Below are 21,429 nucleotides of genomic sequence, written 5' to 3' on the forward strand. Positions count from 1 at the left end.
GTGCAGAGGCTGCTGAATGTGGAAGTGGACTAGGCGGAGGTCTACCTCTGTGCTCAAGCGCTGTGTTTAAATAAAAAAAGAAAAGATTAAAACAATGAAACAGCTCTTACCCCTCATTCCCCCACCAATCCCCCCATGCCCCGATTGCACCCTATTCAAAAGCATGTCCTTCACCTACCAACGCCAACTCACCTAGTATCCTTGGATAATTCCTTCACAGTATTGACACTTCCTTGACAGTTTGACAGTTTTTTGATAGTTCCTTGACAGCTGGACATTTCTTTGACAACTCCAATGAGTTCTTTGCGTAAGAAGTGCAGAATCATGTTTAATTTTAACAATCTTAAAGAATGCCTTACTTCTCCCAAAAGGTGCCTTACTTCTCCAAAAGCGGTAAGCTGACAATCGAAATGAATCTACCAAGTTTAGACATGTTTTAATTTGCACGCTCTGGCCTTCCAAGATTGCACTTCAGTGGAGGCAGTTGGTGACTTAAGTGGCCCACTGCTTCTGTAAACCATGCACACGTGAACCCCGACTCCAATCCCGCCCTCACGATGATGGGAATGTTGGGATTGGCAGCAGGACATGAAATTTTCGACCATTTCCAACTGCAAGCCTCTCCACCACAGTGAAAATCTAGGCCGTTATGTCTCCCTATCGAATCTGAGACACCTCAATTAGAACAGCCCTTCAACCTTGTATACTCAAGGAAATACAAGCCAAATATACACAATCTGTTCCCTTAATTCAGCATGTTAAGCCCTGGTATCATTCTGGTGAATCTGCTCCAGGGCTAATATGTTATTCCTGATTCTTCAGTGCCAACTCCAGATGGGCTGGGACAAGGTATCATGGTAATTTAGCAGTTTGTTCAAGAATGCCAAATCTGACAATTTGGAGAAAGCCAGTGGAATCTAGGAAAACCGAATTAGAAGGGAAATTTGACTATAAAATGTGGAGGGAATAATATAACCACACTTTAAAAATGCCAGCTGCTTTAAGTATGTGGAGATACTGAGAACAGCTTTATGTGGCTGTGTGGAAACAACTGCGACATCAAAAGAGTCATTGTCACTTCACAAGAGATCTTAACGGGCTTGAAATTCCTTGATCCACTGTGCATAGCGACGTGATAGATATGTTTGTGAAAACCTCCTCTGTTTGATACTCTTAGGAAATTAGAAACAGTTTTCCCAGGGTGGAAGAGTCAATCACTAGAGGGCTAGATTTAGGGTGCGAGGGGCAAGGTTTAAAGGAGATGTACGACGCAAGTTTTTTTACACAGAAGGTGGTGGGTGCCTGGAACACGCTGCCGGGGGAGGTAGTGGAAGCAGATATGATAGTGACTTTTAAAGGGCATCTTGACAAATACATGAATATGATGGGAATAGAAGGATGTGGCTCCCGGAAGAGTAGAGGGTTTTAGTTCAGTCGGGCAGCATGGTTGGTGCAGGCTTGGAGGGCCGAAGGGCCTGTTCCTATGCTGTAATTTTCTTTGTTCTTTGTTCTAGTATCTCTTAGAATAGAGGAACCTTTCAAAGCACATTTGAGATGTCGCTGCACAGTGCAGTCAAAGGAATTCTTGCCCCAGATGTCCAAAAATATGCCATGGAAATGACTTCCTCACCTGAAAGACACACATTCCTCTCCACACCCTCTTAACACCGAATTTCAATTTTTTTAGGAAATAAGTTCCCAAAAATAGTTATTTTTTAAAAATGTGCATTTTACAATGGGATTGTATGGTTACTGCAGAAACAAGCCTTTATTTCTCTCTTTGTCTCTTTCATTTTTTTTGCCTGTGCCTCTCCAGCTGCTTGCCCTGTACTGTGCAGCGGGAATGGTCAGTACTCCAGAGGGAACTGCATCTGCTACAGTGGCTGGAAGGGAGCCGAGTGTGATGTACCCATCAGCCAGTGCATTGACCCTGCATGCGGAGGCCGTGGGACCTGCACCGTGGGAACCTGTGTCTGCACCGCGGGCTTCAAAGGAGAGAACTGCGAGGAAGGTAAAACAGCAGTCAAAATATGGCACCAGAAATGCTTTCGATGCACTCTGACTACATTGTGGTTGATTGGTTAGTAACAAAGTCAGAAAGAGTTGCTTGCACTTCAGATTCGAGGGGATTAAATTGGTTAAGCCCCAAAAATGGACGTTGGAGCCATGGGACACTTTGGACGGGATTTTCTGGCCAGGTTCGCCCCAAAACCGGAAAATCCCACCCGAGGTCAACGGACTTTTGAATGGCTCAACCCCCCACCCCCACCCCCCGCCCGCTACAATTCACGTGGTGGGCAGAACGCAAAAATTGCCACCTTTGTTTTAAAATCCTCATCACTGTTTTCAAATCAAATCCCACCCTGGTCTCATCCGTCCCTATCTCTGTTACCCTCCTGAAATCCTCTGGAATACTGTGTGCGGTTCTGGTCACCCTATTATAGAAAGGATATTATTAAACTAGAAAGAGTGCAGAAAAAATTTACTAGGATGCTACCGGGACTTGATGGGTTGAATTATAAGGAGAGGCTGAATAGACTGGGACTTTTTTCTCTGGAGCGTAGGAGACTGAGGGGTGACCTTACAGAGGTCTACAAAATAATGAGGAGCATAGTCAAGGTCGATGGTCAATATCTTTTCCCAAAGGTAGGGGAGTCTAAAACTAGAGGGCATAGGTTTAAGGTGAGAGGGAAGAGATACAAAAGTGTCCAGAGGGGCAATTTTTTCACACAGAGGTGGTGAGTGTCTGGAACAAGCTGCTAGAGGTAGTAGTAGAGGCGGGTACAATTTTATCTTTTAGAAAGCATTTAGATAGTTACATGGGTACGATGGGTATAGAGGGATATGGGCCAAATGTGGGCAATTGGGATTAGCTTAGGGTTTTTTTTTTAAAAAAGGGCAGCATGGACAGGTTGGGCCGAAGGGCCTGTTTCCATGCTGTAAACCTCTATGACTCTATCTCCACATCCCTTCAATCCTAGCCTTCTGGGCATCCCCAAATTTTATCACTCAACTACCGACGGCCATGCCTTTAACTTCCTGGGCCCTAAACTCTGGAGTTCACTTCCGGTATCTCGCTGCCTCACTCACTCTCCTTTCTCCACTGAGTCACTCCTTAAAATTAACCTCTTTGGCCAAGTGATTGGTCACCAGTTCCTTATGTGCCTCATAATCAAATTTTGTTTTGAAAATTGATGAATTACCTTGAAACGGCTGACTGCAAGGAGGCTGGAGGCGCTATATGCATGCAAGTTCTTGCTGTTAAGCTGGGTCCATTCATTGTTGCAAGTGGCACGATAGATTGGTGCTGTCTGATCTTTTACATAATTGCAGCATGTAGCCAGCACTACCCCACTGTTGGTTGACTGCACGCAACAGCAGGTGGTTCAGTAGTGCGATTAAACAATAGTTTGTACTTAAAGGGGAATTGCATTGTGATGGGAGTCTTTTATTTATGGAATCTGTGCTGTAATTTATTGAGAAGTAGCTGAACATGCAAGGGAGCCAATAACCACAGCCAATAGCACAGTGGTTAGCACTGCTGCCTCACAACGTCAGGGACCCAGGTTCAATTCCAGCCTCGGATGACGGTCTGTGTGGAGTTTGCATGTTCTCCCTGTGTCTGCGTGGGTTTCCTCGGGGTACTCCGTTTTCCTCCCACAGTCCAAAGATAGAATCATAGAATCATACAGTGCAGAAGGAGGCCATTCGGCCCATCAAGTCTGCATTGACCACAATCTCACCCGGGCCATAAGCCCATGCATTTACCCAAGATAGTCCTCCTGACACTAAGGGGTAGATGTACAGGTTAGGTTGATTGGCCATGCTAAATTTACCCTTCGTGTCAGGGGGATTAGCAGGGTAAATACGTGGGGTTATGGGGATGGGGCCTGGATGGGATTGCTTTCGATGCAGACTTGACGGGCTGAATGGCCTCCTTCTGCACTGTAGGGATTCTACGATTCTAACCTCCAAAAACATATACATTTCAACTAGTAACAAACCTATAAGTGTTTCTCGATCCCTATAGATAATGTTGTTTAACATTGTGTTTAGCTGTGTGAGGCATGGCAAATGGCAGTGTTGCATTGATTCACTCACCACCTTTACTGCTCGGCCTCTTATTGGCAGTTTGAGGCACATACCCACCCTCTTTACCAAGTCATCCTTAGACATTTCTTAGACCCCATTTAGGGGCTTCTTGTAGCCCCTAAAAGCCCCCCTGTCGCCCTCCTTTTTTCATATCTCCTTTGGTCTCATACTAAAAAGAAAACAAAAGGAAGTCTTTTGCATCTTTCACAATCTTAGAACTTCCCAAAGCACATCTCAACCAATGAGGTACTTCTGAAGGGAATGTTGGAATGTACGAACAGTTGGAATATTGTTGGAATGTAGCTATAATAAAATGAGGAGGGTTTACATTTCATTGAGCACAGAATCACAATTATTTTTAATAATTCGTGGGACATGGGCAGCGCTGGCTGGCCAGAATTTATCACCCTTGAATTATGAGGCTTGCTAGGCCATTTCAGAGGGCAGTTGAGAGTCAATTGTGGCTGTGGCTCTGGAGTCACATGTCGGCCAGACCACGTAAGGACAGCAGATTTCCTTCCCTAGAGGACATTAGTGAATCAAATGGGTTTTTCTGACAATGAGCAATGGTTTAATAGTCATCAGCAGATTCTTAATTCCAGATATTTTTTATTGAAGTCAAATTTCACCGTCTGCCGTGGCAGGATTCGAACCCAGGTCACCAGAACATTAGCTGAGTTTCTGGATTAATAGTCCAGTGATAATATCACAAGGTCATTGCCTCCCCTTACTACAGCACAGAAGGAGACCATTCAGCCCATCATGCCAGTGCCAGCTCTCCGAATGAGCACCACTTGAGTGCCATTCCTTTCCCTTCTCCCCATAACCCTACACATTATTCCTTTTCAGATCATATCTGTTCAAATTAATGACAAATAAGGGTTACGATGGCCTTTGGACTTATTGAAATAGCTAACAGTACGTTACACAAAGGGTAAAATTTACCAGGATGTCTGCCCAAGTTTCATACGACCCCACCCAAGACCAACGGAGAATGCTGTTCTCCCGAGCCTCGCCTGCCCCCGGAATCGGGGCGGGCATGCCGGTAACATTCCGGCCAAAGCATCTGATTATCACTGCAGCAGCTTCTGGCAACCCAACTTGTTGCAGCACATCCGAAATGTTAGCATGTCACAGTGGTACTCATCCACTGCACACACTGACTGCAGAAAGTATCCAGGCAGCATGCCGATACCCATCCAATACCCTGTTTATACAATCACTGTAAGAAATCTTAGTCTGTCATCCCAGAACCTGTCAGCTATTCTCTAACGCTTGTGCTTTATTGGTTGTAATCAGATTATTTTTCTTTCATGTACAGAGTTAGGAAATTGAAAGTTTGGGTATATCTCCTTTAGTGAAACAAATCAATGTACTTTGAGTCATGTACTGTTGCTGTGGTGCATTGATAAGAGCACTTCTGGCCCCCATTAGACATTGTTTCGTACCAATCGTGGGGCTGGTTTCCTTGAATCGATAAGATGCATCCTCAGTTAATCAATCATCCTTGCCAATGCCACATCAAAATAATTGAAAGTGAGGCAGGTTGTGGCAATCAAAGGTCAAGTTGCATGTCAAGCACAAGTAGTCTGTATGTGAATTGCTGTGAGCAGTGAAGCCAAGTCCACAGCGAAGCTAAATGATGAAATGCTAAGAAATACAGAAAATAAAGCACCTGATAGTAGCTTCCCCACAAGGAACTTGGCAGAACTTCCTCACGATGACAAATAATATAACAGCGTAACAATGAACAAATTAGAATCTGGACATGGCATGTTTTCAGCACTAATTTTCAGTGAAATAAACGCCAGCACCTTAAACTGTGTGTTCTGACAGTATAGCAGGGGAACAGTAACAGAATGGTTTTGATTAATATTAGACTGGTAAACCAGAGCCCTGGACGAATGCTCCACAGACATGAGTTCATATCCCACCATGGCAGCTGGAGAATTAAATAAATCTGGGGGGGAATAAAATCCGGCATTAATCATGGCCGCAATGGGCTGTAGATTCTGGGCTACCTGCGGATGTGTAAGCTGGTGGATGGACCTGTAAATTAGGGTAGCGTGCCTGGACACTGACCCACCTGCCACCGCTTGCAATTGTACGAACAGTGAGGAAGGTCTTGGGTGGGTCACCTATCTGTGGCCCAGCTGAGGCCCTAAAATAGACAAAAGCTCCCCATTAATGGCCTTATCCCATGTCGCTCAGATTTAATGAGCAGTGGGAGACGCCATTGCCCAATGTGTAGCTTGGTAGATTCAACCCTGCAGGTTGCTGTGTCAAAGGGAAAGCGCGGGGCGGTGGGGGTGGGGGGGGGGGGGAGCGGGGCTGTCACAGACCTTCCCCACCCATCCCCGCGTATGTCAATCAGAGACCCTTCCCTGCAATTTTCTATCCACAATGTTCACCCTCCCTCCCCACTGTCCTGCCCAACATACCCCCATCCCCACTCACCAGGGCCTGTCAGCCTGGCCCCGAGCAAGGCCTGTCAGCCTGGTCCTGGGCAAGATAGGGTCTGTCAGCCTGGCCCCCCGGGCAAGATAGGGCCTGTCAGCCTGACCCCGGGCAAAATCCTGCACACACCTGAATGTCCCTGTCCATGTCCATCGCTGAGCACCACCGCCTTGATCTATCTGCAGCACCCACGGTGGCCACCACTCCTGCTGATGCTGCTGGTGTGCAGAGCTCCCAGCTCTCTGAGGTGGGACTTCCTCCTGGAGACAGGCGGAAATCCCACCTCATAGCTATTAAAGGACCGTCACCTGAAAAATAAAAGCCAGCTAAGCAGAGGCGTGCTTGCACCTGACATTTATGCTGGGGTGCGGGGAACCCACCCTCGGTGTATTATCCAGTTCCATGTAACTACTGAGCTGTAAATATTCTATCTGCTTCTCTAATGTCCTTTAGGGAAAGAAATCTCTCATCCTTCGTTGATCTGCCCTGTATGTAACTCCAGAGTCACAGCAATGTTGACTCTTAACTGCCCACTGAAATGGCCCAGCAAGCTACTCAGTTGGCAAGGTGGTGGCTCGTCATCACGGTCTTGTGAGGACTTAGGGATGAACACCAAACGCTGGACTTGCCAGCGAAGCCCATATCCTGTGAATGAATAAAAAAGTTCGAACAAACATAGGATTTCACTGCTTTTGTTGTAAATGACAACAACAACTTGCATTTACGTCACATAGTGAAAAGCCGCAAGGTGTTTTACAGGAAATTAATCAGACAAGAATAAACTCTAAGCCAAAGAAGAAATCATGAGGAATGTTGACCCAAATTTTGGCCAAGGAAAGAGCTCTGAAGGAAGGTCTTAAAGGGGGACAGAGAGGTGGAAAGGTTTAGGGAGCAAATTCCAGAGCTTATGGCCTCCACAGCTAAAGATACAGCTGCTAATGACAGGGCAAAGGAAGCCAGAGCTGCACATGAAATGAAACAACTTTCAAATTGGATTTGTCTGCTACAAATCTGGTTCCAGCAGAATTCAGTTACTCTCCCTTATAATATATTGTCAAGAGTAAGTGTCGGTGATGCCTTTCAATGTACCAAGACAGTTGTGTTAGCCTGTATCTGCTAGCTATGTGCGTTTCTCTGCACAGACGCAGCAAACTACATGCTTTCCCTGTGTAAACATGCCACTAGCTATGTGCTATCTTCGGTAAACACACTGCGAGGTCTATTATCCTCCTCGGGACACACTTCTAGGTCTTCATTCTCTCTTACTATAAAGTAAAGCAGCACTTGATGTTTTGTATTTGATTTGCTTACTGGAGGCTCCAGTGTATTACTGTCCAGTATCACACTCTGCGCCGGCAATAAAAATCTATTGATAATATAATGTACTCAATACATCTACTGGTAAATGTTATTTTAGAGTAGTACAGATTTTCTGTTAAAAGCAGCATGTACTTTATTATTCATACATATCTGTCTTTTATATAGCATCTGAGCTCTTTGCTATTTCATTGCTGCATCACACAGTCCAACCTGAATGTTATCTTGTATGTATCATGCCTCTATCATTTTGTTGTCCTCTATGGAACTCAAATTTAGCACTATTGTGAACCCTGGTATGTATCCTGTTATCGAAATTGCACTCACAATCTCAGGATTATATTTAGTCTCCATCCTGCTACTAACCACATCTGAGCTGCAGAAACCAACTCAGCAACCCGCTGCATTATTTCAGGCTAATTTAACCTCACTGGAAGCTATTGCTCTCTGTATTATATATGAATTGATAGAAATTCCTACTGAATATTGTTCGCTCCTAATAAAAAAAACACACGGACCGAAAATGGAATTCCTCCCCTTTATCCTACAGCTTATTTAAAATCATTGCCTGAACTGTCTGTCCTGTTGATTTGTTGTTGCATTTCAATATAGAATCCGTACAGTACAGAAGGAGGCCATTCGGCCCTTCGTGCCTGCACCGTCTACAAATCCACACTATCCCCGTAACCCCACATATTTACCCTGCTAACCCCCCTGAAACTAGGGTCAATTTAGCATGGCCAATGCACCTAACCCGCACATCTTTGACTGTGGGAGGAAACCGGAGCACCCGGAGGAAACCCACGCAATCATGGGGAGAATGTGCAAACTCCACACAGACAGTGACCCAAGACTGGAATTGAACCCGGGTTCCTGGCGCTGTGAGGCAGCAGTGCTTACCACTGTGCCACCGTGCCGCCATATATGCCATAAGGAGCTGAGGAGATGATACCTTGAAATCTGAGCAAGGAATGTGGTTCCTCTTTAAATGTGTCGGAGGTAATTTTAACCCCAACAACCTAGCAGGGAACTGAGTATCAGATTGGCCGCTCGTTTTACACCCAATTAATAATTGTGTGGCTCTGAGCTGTAAAGACTAGTAAGAGTCCAGCATTCATCTTTAAGTAGAAGGGTCAGAAGGCAAGGACTGAGCCAACTGATCGGGTGGCACAGTGGTTAGCACTGCTGCCTCACAGCACCAGGGATCTGGGTTCAATTCCAGCCTTAGGTGACTGTGTAGAGTTTGAATGTTCTCCCCATGTCTCTGTGAGTTTCCTCTGGGTGCTCCGGTTTCCTCCCACACTTCAAAGATGTGCAGATTAGGTGGATTAGCCATGCTAAATTGCAGCCTAGTGTCCCACGATGTGTAGGTTAGATAGATAGCTGTTTGGACAACACGAAAGCGAGACTGGGGAGCAGAACATTCAATTCAGGCAGAGTTGACGTTCCGTGTCGCTAACCAGTGACCTGAACGTGTGTCCACTGAGGGCAGAATTAGTCTTAACTGACCCCCTAACTGTCTCTGTAAGAATGGCCATTTGCGTGAGATACCAGGGACCGGCTACTACCAGTGAAATCATTCCCAGGATTGGATTCCATTTTCTTTTGGACAGGTTGGGAAAAGAGGAGTAAGTTGAAGAACAAAGTTTTGATAACATTTACACTCAGACTTGCTACATTGAGCAGAATAGAAAGTTGGCGACAGATTACTTTTTGAATACTGATCTTGGAACAGAGTCTTTCCTGAAGCTCCCTCTGGTGTCAGTAAATATCCTTTTTAATCTTGCCACATGTTATGCAAAAAGAAACACGCCTACTGTCCTCCAACTGTGATTGCTTGTGCGTTTTTTTAAATAAAACATGCATTCCGCATTTTTGAATGATTTTTTTTCCAGAAGTATCACAGATGAATTAGTTTTGTTTCAGAGTTTTAATTCACTAATACATTCCAGTGTTGCTCTCTCCGTGACACCGATCAATGCAAGAACAACTGATTCAGCTAAATCGAAATTGAAAACCGAGTGCAAATCCAAAAGCTGGATCTTCTTTCCGGGGAATTCGACGCAAGCCTTTCTTAAAATATGAGATTTGATGGTTTAGCAGCCTAAGTGATAAGAGTAAACTGCTGCAAGTACATCAGAAATTTTATTAAAGAATGGAAATTATTTTATTGATCCGTGTTCCTAAAAAGAATGGACTCAAGCTGATTTGTATTCACCGCCAAGCTGTGGAGCTTTGCGGAAATGGAATTGAAGATAGCTGATCAGTGAAGAGAAAGCTCACAAAGTCGCAGTCAAGCCCTGAACATTGTGTTTATCATATTTGAGTTGTTCATAATATTTGCCCCGTGCAGCAATGACAAATGGATTTGATAATTGTGGTTCGCAGTTTTATGCTGCATAAACCAAGCTCAAGTTACACTGAGCCAAATGCTCTCTCAACACAGTGAAGACATCCTTTTTTTTTGGCAGCAGCAGTTTCTGCCAGCTAATTGTATGAGAAATAATCATCAGCAGGGTTGCCAACTTAAATTCACATGCTGAGAATCAGCAACAAAGGCTTACTTCTGGGTTATGCTTCTGTCAGGTCATTTGTAATCACTGTTGTCTACGATCTCCGTCGAGAACAATAACTTGTAAAAAGGGAATTCGAACTTCCAGTTAGTTTTAGTTTATTTATTAGTCACAAGTAGGCTTACATCAACGCTGCAAGGAAGTCACTGTGAAAATCCCCTAGTCGCCACATTCCAGCACCCGTTTGGGTACACTCAGGGAGAATTTAGCATGGCCAATGCTCCATGGGCTATGGGAGGAAACTGGAACACCCAGAGAAAACCGACGCAGAAAGAGGGAGAACGTGCCTCCCTGTAACCCCACACAGACAGTGAACCAAGCCGGGAATCGAACCCGGGTCCCTGGCGCTGTGAGGCAATAGTGCTAACCACTGTGCCACCGTGCCATCCTCAATATCTGAACAGGATGACAGGACAAGATTTCACATTTTTTAAGACTTGCATTGTAACAAACAGACTAAAAGTACCAGTAACTAAACACTATTTTTATAGCCAATTTATACTTTAAACAATGGAACAAAAGTTTAGTCCTTTACTTTCAAACCAACTGAAAAAGCCCACTTTACAGGTATATGTTACACTGTCTTTTAAGCAAGCATTTAATTCTCCCAGCATCATTCCTAAGTGATTCTTAGCTCCCCAAAGTTTACCTCTGTTGTTAGCCTTTCCTGACATGGCAACTCTTAACCCCAGAACTGTCTTTTCCAATGAGGGCTTTTCTTGGAGATTCACTCTCAAGTGCAAATTAGGCAAATCTTCTAGCCTCGTTTTTAACTCCTCACAATGGTCTTTCAATCGGAACATTCCTGTTCAGTGAACCATCAAGACATTTGGTGGAGGGGCGGCACTGTGGAGGGGTGGCACACTGACACAGTGGTTAGCACTGCTGCCTCACAGCGCCGGGGACCTGGGTTTGATTCCTGGCTTGGGTCACTGTTTGTGTGGAGTCTGGACCTTCTTCCCATGTCTGCGTGGGTTTCCTCCGGGTGCTCCAGTTTCCTCCCACGCTCTGAAAGACATGCTGGTTAGGTACACTGGCCATGCTAAATTCTCCCTCAGTGTACCCGGACAGGCGCAAAAGTGCGGCGACTAGGGGATTTTCACAGTAACTTCATTAATGTAAACCTACTTGTGACACTAAAAATAAATAAATTTAAGCGCAGGGGTGTCCAAAAAAATGTGGCTCTGTTACCTGCCACTGAACCCATACTAATTGGACTGACAACATTTATCCACCTTGGTACTAGATCCACTAGTGCATAAAAATTAAGCTTGCAGATAATTATTTATAATAGGGTAATTATCAATAACAACATCGCATGTAACTTGTGTTCCCCTGTCTATTTTTTCACAATGACATCTTCTCTATTTTCCCACAATGATGTCTTCTCTACTTAATACTCACTTTAAGCCCTATATTCTTTAACATTGACAATTTTACCTACCACATTGATGGTCATAAAAAAAATGCAGTTGGTCGTAAAATTTTCTTTTCAGTCAGTGCATAATGTAAATAAGGATGTTTATTCATGCACAGGATAATTTTGAAATTTTGATAACACCTCCAAAGCACTTCTTCCAGTAAAAGATTTGATGCTCGCAGTAATAGCTTTATGCTGACAGAAAATTGTGAATATTCACTGAAAACATGCTTTGCTGAAGCCAAGGACCCTTTCTAGTGCATTATTTTGACATGTGCGAATTACTTTGTCTCTGATAAAGAATGTTATTTTCAAGGGACTTTGGCATTTGGAGCCTTTTAACCACAGCTTCTATTTACCTGTACCCTCTAGTTTGCTTCAACATGAAAAAAGAGACAGGGTGTACCGGTGCAGCCAGTTAGATGTCGTCTGCCTCCAAGAACAAATTTAAATAGAAGAAGTCTTCTTATCTTTCGAATACTGCATGTGAAATGTTCCTTTTCTGGCTGGTCCTTTGGCACCCCAAACCGATGCTTAGTTTGACACTAATTGACACCAACTTGACATTCCTACTCAAAGAGGCCACAGGATTACTGTAGCAGGAGATAAAACATTGTCACAGTGGGGCAGTAGAGTGTGTTCCATTTTGGGACTGAGTCGCAGGAACTTGTATCTGACCATGTTTCTCCTAACCTGCGAGTTCATGCATAATATTTGCACAAGAAGGACAAATTAAGGGGCAATGTCATCTTCATAATGTGCCCTGCTAGAGATTTTCCCATACAACATGCAGGGTTACTCAATTATTGGTCACACAATAGCTGGACTAACATTGGAACAGAGAGAGCATTTAAGCCATGCTATTTCAGTCGCAATGTCATTTAATTCATGTCCATCATTCTGGCTCACTGGCACATAACTTGTTCAGCAATACCTTCCAGGCAGTTCTTCAATTATGAAGACATTGCTGCTCATTGTTCAATTAAAATATTCAAGCAATTTCAGCATGCAAAAAAAAATGAGATTAATGCCATCTTTGTAACTCCTTTCTGAGAGGGATTATCAGTTCTCTTCTTTAAAGTTAATTTCCTCTAATCAGCCAAAATTGAATCCAACATCAAGATTAAGGGTCTTTCCATAATATATACATTTTGCAATATGTTCAATTAAACACTTCTTACGAAAGTTACAATGTCACCTTGTCTAAACAGGTGATGTTATAAAAACCTTACAAGAATGAAATTGAGCAATTCTAAATGTACTGAATTCACCACATTCCTTCTATCTCCACAGCATCATCTAACCCCTGCACTATTACCTTACTCCCACCCAATCACAGTTTGAAACCATTGGACATGTTTTTGTTATTGGCAGGTTTAACTTGTCCAATAATTTCCTCACTGCATTCCACCCAACACAAACTCAACTCAACTCAACTACACCTATCCCTCATTAAGTCGTGTGCACCTATATTATCCATCTGTACCAATGTCAATTGTCTCTATTTCCAACACATCAAATTCATAATTTTATCCTCAATTATAAATACTCCCAAGAATCAACCACATTGTTGTGGGCCTGGAGTCAGACGTAGGCCAGACCAAGTAAGGACAACAGATTTCCTTTCCTTAAGGACATTAGTGAACCAGATGGGTTTTTACAACAATGATTTCATCGCCATCAGTAAACTTTTAATTCCAGTTTCTTTATTGAATTCAGATTTCATTATCTGCCATGGTGGGATTTGAACCCATGTCCCCAGGGCATTATCCTGGGTCTCTGGCTTATGAATCTAGTGACAATACCACTACCGCACTGCTTCCTCATCTCAGGGATTTTCCAGCCCCGCCTACCGCTGGCATTGTCCAGTCCCATTGAAAGTCAATTGACTTTTGGCTGGGTGGGTCCCGTCACAGCGGGGCCAGAAAATCCCGGCCCGAGGGTGGAATTTTCCCATCCCGCCCGCCACGGGAATCGTAGCGGCTGGGACATGGACCATGCAAAGGGCCGTTGACCTCGGGTGGGACTTTCTGGCCTTGGGGTGAGCGCGGACAGAAAATCCCACCACTAGTTTTTCTGAGTTCTTTCCTGAAGACTTCTGCATGGCTAATTGTGTGCCAAATTATTTCTGTCTCGCCCGCTGTGAGAATCGTAGTAGGCAAGGCAGAAAATTCGATGGACTATTCAAAGATCCATGGAGCTCAGGCAGGAATTTCCAGTCTTGGGGCATGCATGGCCAGAGAATCTCACCCATAATCTCACCTTCAGAAGATTCCACAACAACTACCTACTTGCAATGGTTTTGTTAATCAGTTCTAACTCTTCATTGAAACATATAAGATCTTGAGTGGACTTGATCAGGTAGGTACCAGGATGGTGGAGGAGACTAAGGTTTGGGGACACAGTTTAAGAATAAGAGGTCTCCCTTTTAAGATTGAGATGAGGAGAATTTTCTTTCTCTCGGAGGGTAATTGGTGTGTGGAACTCTCTTCCCCAGAAAACAATGGAGGCAAATAATTAAATATATTTCATGCAGAGAATCATAGAAACCCTACAGTGCAGAAGGAGGCCATTCGGCCCATTGAGTCTGCACAACAACAGTCCCATCTAGGTCTTATCCCCATAACCCCACATATTCACCCCACTAATCCCTCTAACCTACACATCCCAAGACACTAAGGGGCAATTTAACATGGCCAATGCTCCTAAGCCACACATCTTTGAACTGTGGGAGGAAACTGGAGCACACGGAGGAAACCCACACAGACACGGGGAGAACGTGCAAACTCCACACAGACAGTGACCCAAACCAGGAATCGAACCCAGGTCCCTAGAGCTGTGAGGCAGCAGTGCTAGCCACTGTGCCGAGTCAGACAGATTTTTGATAAGGAAAGTGGGGTTGAGACCACAAACAGATCAACCATAATTTTATTGGATAGGAGAGGAGGCTTGAAGCAACAAATGGCCCAGTCGTGCTCCAAGCCCTAAGTTCCTAAAACAGGAAAGAACTTTTTATAGCATTTTTCCTGAGCACAGGATGTAGTCCAAAGCACTTTACAGTCCATTAGGTTACTTTGAAGTATAGTCACTGTTGTAATGCCAACGAACAGCAGCTAATTTACACATGCCCAGCTCTCATAAACACCAATGTTATAACAGCCAAATAATCTGTTTCCAGTGACGCTGAAAGAGGATAATTCTCCTTCAAGTGTTTGATTTTTATGCTCAAGTTCTGAAGTGGGACTTGAACCCACAACCTGCAATTTGGAGGGCAAGAGTGCTACTAACGGAGCTGTAACTGACACCAGTCCAATCTAGCAAGTAGGAGTACAATATTTACCTCCTTGAAGATAGAGTTGTCGCATTCAAGATATTACAGGACATTAAGACATTTGTTTACAGCTGGTTTGTGGCTTACCAGCTATAAATGCTATGTTACCATATAAATACTGTGGCTACAAGAGCGGGTCAGAAGCTGGGAAAATTGTGGTGAATAACCCCCCTCCTGACTCCCCAAATCCTGTCCATAGTCTACAAGGCGCAAGTCAGGAATCTGATGCAATACTCTCCACTTGCCTGGTTGAGTGCAGCTCCAACAATACTCAAGAAATTCAACACCCTCCGGGACAAAGCAGCCCCCTTGATTGGCAGTCCACCCACCTTAAATATTCACTCCACCAAAAAAGTAGTTAAGGTTTATTTATGAGTCACAAGGAGGCTTACATTCACACTGCAATGAATTACTGTGAAAATCCCCTAGTCGCCAAACTCCAACGCTTGTTCGGATGCACTGAAGGAGAATTTAGCATGGCCAATCCACCTAACCTGCACATCTTTGGACTATGGGAGACCATACACAATGGGCAGAATATTGTGGGGGTGACGGATGGATAGATCAACCCCCCTTGCCCCCTGGAAGCACAGTTTGTGTAGAGCAAACCTGCCAGCCTGCCCCACAGCTATAAGGCACCACAAACAGGCTAAATTAGGGTAGTGCGGGACTTTTTCCCCCTCACTGGGGAGGATGTCTCGCCCTCAGGAGTTGCTGGTCTGTTCAAATGGCTGGCAGCTCAATCAGTCCTGGCAGTGCCAAGAGTGCATTAGTGGGCGCTGCTGAGACTGCAACCAGGAACAAGAAGGCAGCCCATGGATCCCAGAGCAAGGTTAGTTTGTGGTCTTAGTCAGGGAGGGTTTGGGCAGTTTAGGGAGGGATTTAGGGCGTGGGAGTGTTGCATTCTATAGAGCAGGTGGGTTGGAAAAAAGGGGATGCAACCTCAGAAGGATAGTCCCCGACCCACTAAAGACTGCAGCAAAGATAGTATACCTCCCTTCCTACCTGCCCTTAGAAAATCTCTTTTTAAAAAAAACGACCTTCCCACTCGCCCAACTGCCCACACCAACCGTTCAATGGCTTGGGCAACATATTTTTGTAGTCAATTGGCTTGATAACAAGCCTAATTGACCTAGGATACTTATATGCCCTCCCATCCCCGCAGCCTGGCGTGGGCATGTCAAATGCAGCCCAGTGGCAGCACTGTTTACCATTCTATAAGCTGCACTGCAGCAACTCACCAAGGCTCCTTCAACAATACCTTCCAAATCTGCTACAGGGCAGCAGATGTGTAAGGTTACCAGCCTCAAGTTCCCCTCGTGGCCACTCACTATCCGGAATTGGAACTGTACCACCATTCCTTCACCTTCACTGGGTCAAAATCCTGGAACTCCTTTTCTAACAGTGCTGTGGGTACACCTCATGGAATGCAGCAGTTCAAGAAGGTGGCTCAATACCACCTTCTCAAGGGCAATTAGGGATGGGCAATAAATGCTGGTCTAGACAGCAGTGTCCACATCCTGTTAATGAATAAACAAATGACAGTTAATTGCTGTCATTGAAATTATGCTATTGTTCAATCGCTGAATCTTCTGTGTGCATTTAAAAATGTAAAATTTCAGGCACATTTTGAACTATGTATGTTAAGATGTGAAAAATTGAAGTTTCCTGATAGCTTCTGCAACTTTTCATGATTTCTGTCTCTTTCAGTGGACTGTTTGGATCCAACATGCTCAAACCATGGAGTATGTGCCCAAGGGGACTGCCACTGCAGCCCAGGTTGGGGTGGATTAAACTGTGAAATTCCCAGAGCCCAGTGCCCGGACCAGTGCACGGGACATGGCACCTACATTCCAGAAACAGGACTCTGCAGCTGTGATTCAAGCTGGATTGGCCCAGACTGCTCAGTTGGTAAGGAAATTAATTCTCTGCATGACCAACCAGTACAAAATTAGGTGTACCTATGTTCCATTGGATGTGTACTTTGGCTTGGAAATGAGACTGCAGGACTTTTGCCCTATGAATGCATTCATCTGAATTTCCTCTCACCATTACTTCATTAAACATTTATTTTAAATCAACTTCTTGCTTCTGACTTTGGAGAGGCTTTTAGTATTACCCGAGTTGTAATTAAGAGGGAAGAGCTATTAGGCAGTATGTCGCATGTCAAACAAGTCAAGGTACAGTGTTCCATCTGCTTCTAGGTAATGAAGACATGAGGACACTTGGGCACACGTGGGATATATCTCATTAAGCTCTTAGATGAAGAAAATGAGGAGTGCAAAGTAAAGGTCTTGGACTGGCAGTTCGCCAAACGTAGTAGCGTGAAAAGTGACTCCAACTAGATTAATTGTTTGGAAGAAATGGCAAGTCAAACAGAAGAACGGCCATGGGACATATTTAAATGCAAGGGTGAATAAAAGACAGAGTAAATCCATTCCAAATAGGTGCAAAGGAGGCATATCAAAGACAGAAAGGAGTTCCAATAGGCAGATCAAAATGAGATCTAACCAAAAGGCAGACAACAAATGCAGAAGAAATCAACGAGGAATAGTGAAGGTCTGAAAGGTAGAAAGGTCTTTCTTTGCCTCTCTAATTTATCTTCTTGTTTCCATTTGATTTGATTTGATCAAATCAAATCAAATCAAATCAAATGGAAACAAGAAGATAAATTAGAGAGGCAAAGAAAGTCTGCCAAAAAAGAGACAGCACAGTGGTATAATGGTCAACACTGCTGCCTCACAACACCAAGGACCCGGGTTCAATTCCCCCCTTGGGTGACTGTCTGTGTGAAGTTTACACGTTCTCCCCGTGTCTGCATGGGTTTCCGCCCACGCTCCAAAGATGTGCAGGTTAGTTGGATTGACTATGCCCAATGACCCCTTAGTATCAGAGGGATGAGCGGGGTAAATATGTTGGGTTATAGGATTAGGGCTGGGTGGAATTGCTGTCTTTGCAGACTCGATGGGCCAAGTGGCCTCCTTCTGCACTGTAGGGATTCTATCTGGTCAACAAAAAGGGAAAACAGTCAGAACTTTCAGAAGACTTTCATAGTATTCAAAGATGGAGTATACAAGTTTGGAATTGAAGGCGACCATTTTGTATTTGACACTGATGTACAGGATTGCTTTTTAGAATCATAGAATCATAGAATTTCTACAGTGCAGAAAGAGGCCATTTGGCCCTTCGAGTCTGCACCGACCACAATCCCACCCAGGCCCTATCCCCATAACCCCACTAATTTACCCTGCTAACCCCTTCACACTAAGGGGCGGTTTACCATGGCCAATCAACCTAACTTGCACATGTTTGGAGTGTGGGAGGAAACCGGAGCACCCAGAGGAAACCCACGCAGACACGGCGGGGTGGCCCCTGAATTTTGTACTTTTTGTCGCATATTTTTCTGTTGTGTCTGTTTGGATGCATTTGCTGAATTAATGAATGATTCAATAGACGGCGGTACTTTTGATTTATACGTCCGAGAAATCCGAATGAAAGCAGGACTTTGGAGCTCAATTTTAACTCCGTGGCAAGCATGTGGTAAAGCGGTGTGCCCATCCAAGAATGGCAGCCTGCAGGCTCAGCCAATTCTAATGGCCAAGCCTCATTAACATACCACATGCCGACTTCCCAACCAAAACGGCCAGCGAATTGGTGGGAGGCAACTTACCGGCTGTTAAAACTGAGTGGCAGAAGGCCACCCCCATGGGTACAAGCCCCAGAATTAAGTACGTGCTCCAGGAGACGGAGAGCAGTCCAGAACAGGGCAAGCCCAAAATTTCCTTGTGGGGCCCCAAGGAAAAATTGACACCCCCTCATCACCAATAAGGAAACTTTAAAAATAAAACATCTTCTTTTAAGAAGTGCTTTGGCTGCTAATCCAGACAAGGTTTGCCTGACAAAAAAAGCCACCATTGCATCCCTCACACAAGCTCAGATTAAAAATAGCAGATCAGGCCCCATTGATGTCATTAGAGTCTAATCTGTATATTTTAAGGTTGATCCATGCAGGCTACTGGCAGATGTCTTTGCTGCCTGAAGTTTTAAATTACTGTCAGCCAGGTCAGGCTCAGAAAGCAGTCAGACCCACATTTCATTTTAACTGATGACAATCCCCTTCCCTCATGCCAAGGCATGTCTTTTTGCAGTAAATAGCAGAATTTTTCAATACAGGTTTCAGGGTAAGTGTGCCTCCACAATTTGCAGCTGACCTTATACACTACACAAGTTCGGAACAAGAGCCTACTTTATAAAAAAGGGACTTTCAACACTCTTACCTCCTTATCTTCCTTGTTTGGTCTTAAGGTTACAGTGTCTCCATATTCAACTCAACAGTGGAGAACAGCTTGTTCTGACTTAGAACCTTAATCATTAAGGAACTGTGCAGTACGCCGCCCTTGTACCTGTGGTTGAAAGGTTTTCCTTTGTAAGTGTTGCGGAACCTAATAAAAACTCCGGTTCCAATATCTCACATGGCTGAGACTGCATAATGCACCGTCTAGTTGTTGTGTCATTTGAAATTCTGTTTCTTATCTTCAGAAGTATGCTCTGTGGACTGTGGCACCCATGGCGTTTGCATATCTGGTGTGTGCCGGTGTGAGGAAGGCTGGACGGGTATGGCGTGTGATCAGAGAGTTTGTCATCCTCGCTGCGCAGAGCATGGAACCTGCAAGGATGGGAAGTGTGAATGCCGGGAGGGCTGGAATGGAGAGCACTGCACCATTGGTAGGGAACAAGGTTGATTGCTCCTTTCTAATACATACTTCATAGAAAAAAAATAGACTTGTTAAATCATGCTATCTGTATGTCTGCTGAGCGTATTTCCTCACAGTCAGTTTGTGATCCTAGCTCTATAACCGTGTAGGTGGGGAGGGAAAGGGAAGGAAAGAGCTGCTTTAATATCAGAAAGGAATGAGAAGGTAAGAGGACATGTCAATATTAAGGACTCCTGTGTGAAGGATGCTCCCAATGGTAGGGGTGTCCAGAACCAGGGCTCTCAGTCTGAGGATACAGGGTAGACCATTTAGGACAGAGATGAGGAGAAATCTCTTCACCCAGAGAGTGGTCAGTCTGTGGAATTAGTTACCACAGAAAGCAGTTGAGGCCAAAACATCAAATGTTTTCAAGAAGCAGTTCAGTATAGCACTTGAGGTGAAAGGGATCCAAGGATATGAGGCAAAAGGCAGGATCAGGCTATTGAGTTGGATGATCAGCCATGATCATAATGAATGGCGGTGCAGGCCCGATGGGCCGAATGGCCTCCTCCTACTCCAATTTTCTATGTTTTTATGATTCCTTATGACAGTTTGCAGAGAAGGAGAGTCACATTCTTGATCATCTGCCTCTCCCCTGGAGGAAATGATGATTGGATGAAAGAAGAAAGATGGCGTGAAACAAGGATAACCATTTTTGTAAACCAAGATGAGGAGGAATTTCTTCAGCAAGAGGGTGGGGTGGTGAATCTATGGAATTTGTTGCCACAGAAGGCTGTTGAGGCCAGGTCATTGAGTATATTTAAGACATAGATATATATGTTCTTGATTGGTAAAGGGATCAAAGGTTATGGGGAAAAGGTGGGTAGAATGGGGAAACTCATCAGCCATGATTGAATGGCGGAGCAGATTTGATGGGCCGAATGGCCTAATTCTGCTCCTATATCTTATGTTCCTGAACTCAGACTTATGTTATAGCACCTTCCAAACTCTCAACCTCTACCTAGCTAAAAGGAGAAGAGCAGCAGGTTCATGAGAATACCACTAGCTGTAACTTCCCCTCCAAGCTACACACCATTCTGACTTGGAACTGTATTGCTACCCCTTCAAAGTTACTTGATCGAAATCCTGGAACTCCCTTCCTCACTGCACTGTGGCTGTACCCATGAACTGCAGCAGTGCAAGAAGGAGACTCACCTCCATCTTCTCCAGGACAATTAGAAATGGGCAATAAGTGCTGGTCTAGGCACCAATATCCACAACACATGAAATAATTTTTAAAATGTGCACCAAGAGGCCAGGAATTAATCCCTCCAGGGCAGATGGTGCAATATCTGAAATTAAGAATCTACCGATGACCATGATACCATAGTCAATTGTCAGAAAAGCACATCTGGTTCACTAATGTCACAGTGGTTAACACTGCTGCTTCGCAGCACCAGGGTCCTGGGTTCGATCCCCAGCTTGGGTCACTGTCTGTGTGGAGTTTGCACGTTCTCCACGTGTCTGTGTGAGTTTCCTCCGGGT

The 21,429-nt window shown here is 44.4% G+C and overlaps 1 protein-coding gene across 3 annotated transcripts in view; it reads left to right on the top strand.

Moving 5' to 3' along the window:
• LOC144505046 (teneurin-2-like) overlaps positions 1–21,429 on the top strand; it is a 2,673,959-nt gene that overhangs the window by 2,564,366 nt on the left and 88,164 nt on the right. For all 3 annotated transcript variants that reach the window (XM_078230751.1, XM_078230754.1, XM_078230752.1), the window contains 3 exons: positions 1,817–2,011; positions 16,901–17,101; positions 19,730–19,915. In XM_078230751.1, the coding sequence (XP_078086877.1) occupies positions 1,817–2,011; positions 16,901–17,101; positions 19,730–19,915 (582 nt within the window). The remainder of the gene's footprint in view (positions 1–1,816; positions 2,012–16,900; positions 17,102–19,729; positions 19,916–21,429) is intronic.

Source organism: Mustelus asterias, chromosome 16 (assembly GCF_964213995.1).
Source record: "Mustelus asterias chromosome 16, sMusAst1.hap1.1, whole genome shotgun sequence".
Lineage (NCBI taxonomy): Eukaryota > Metazoa > Chordata > Chondrichthyes > Carcharhiniformes > Triakidae > Mustelus > Mustelus asterias.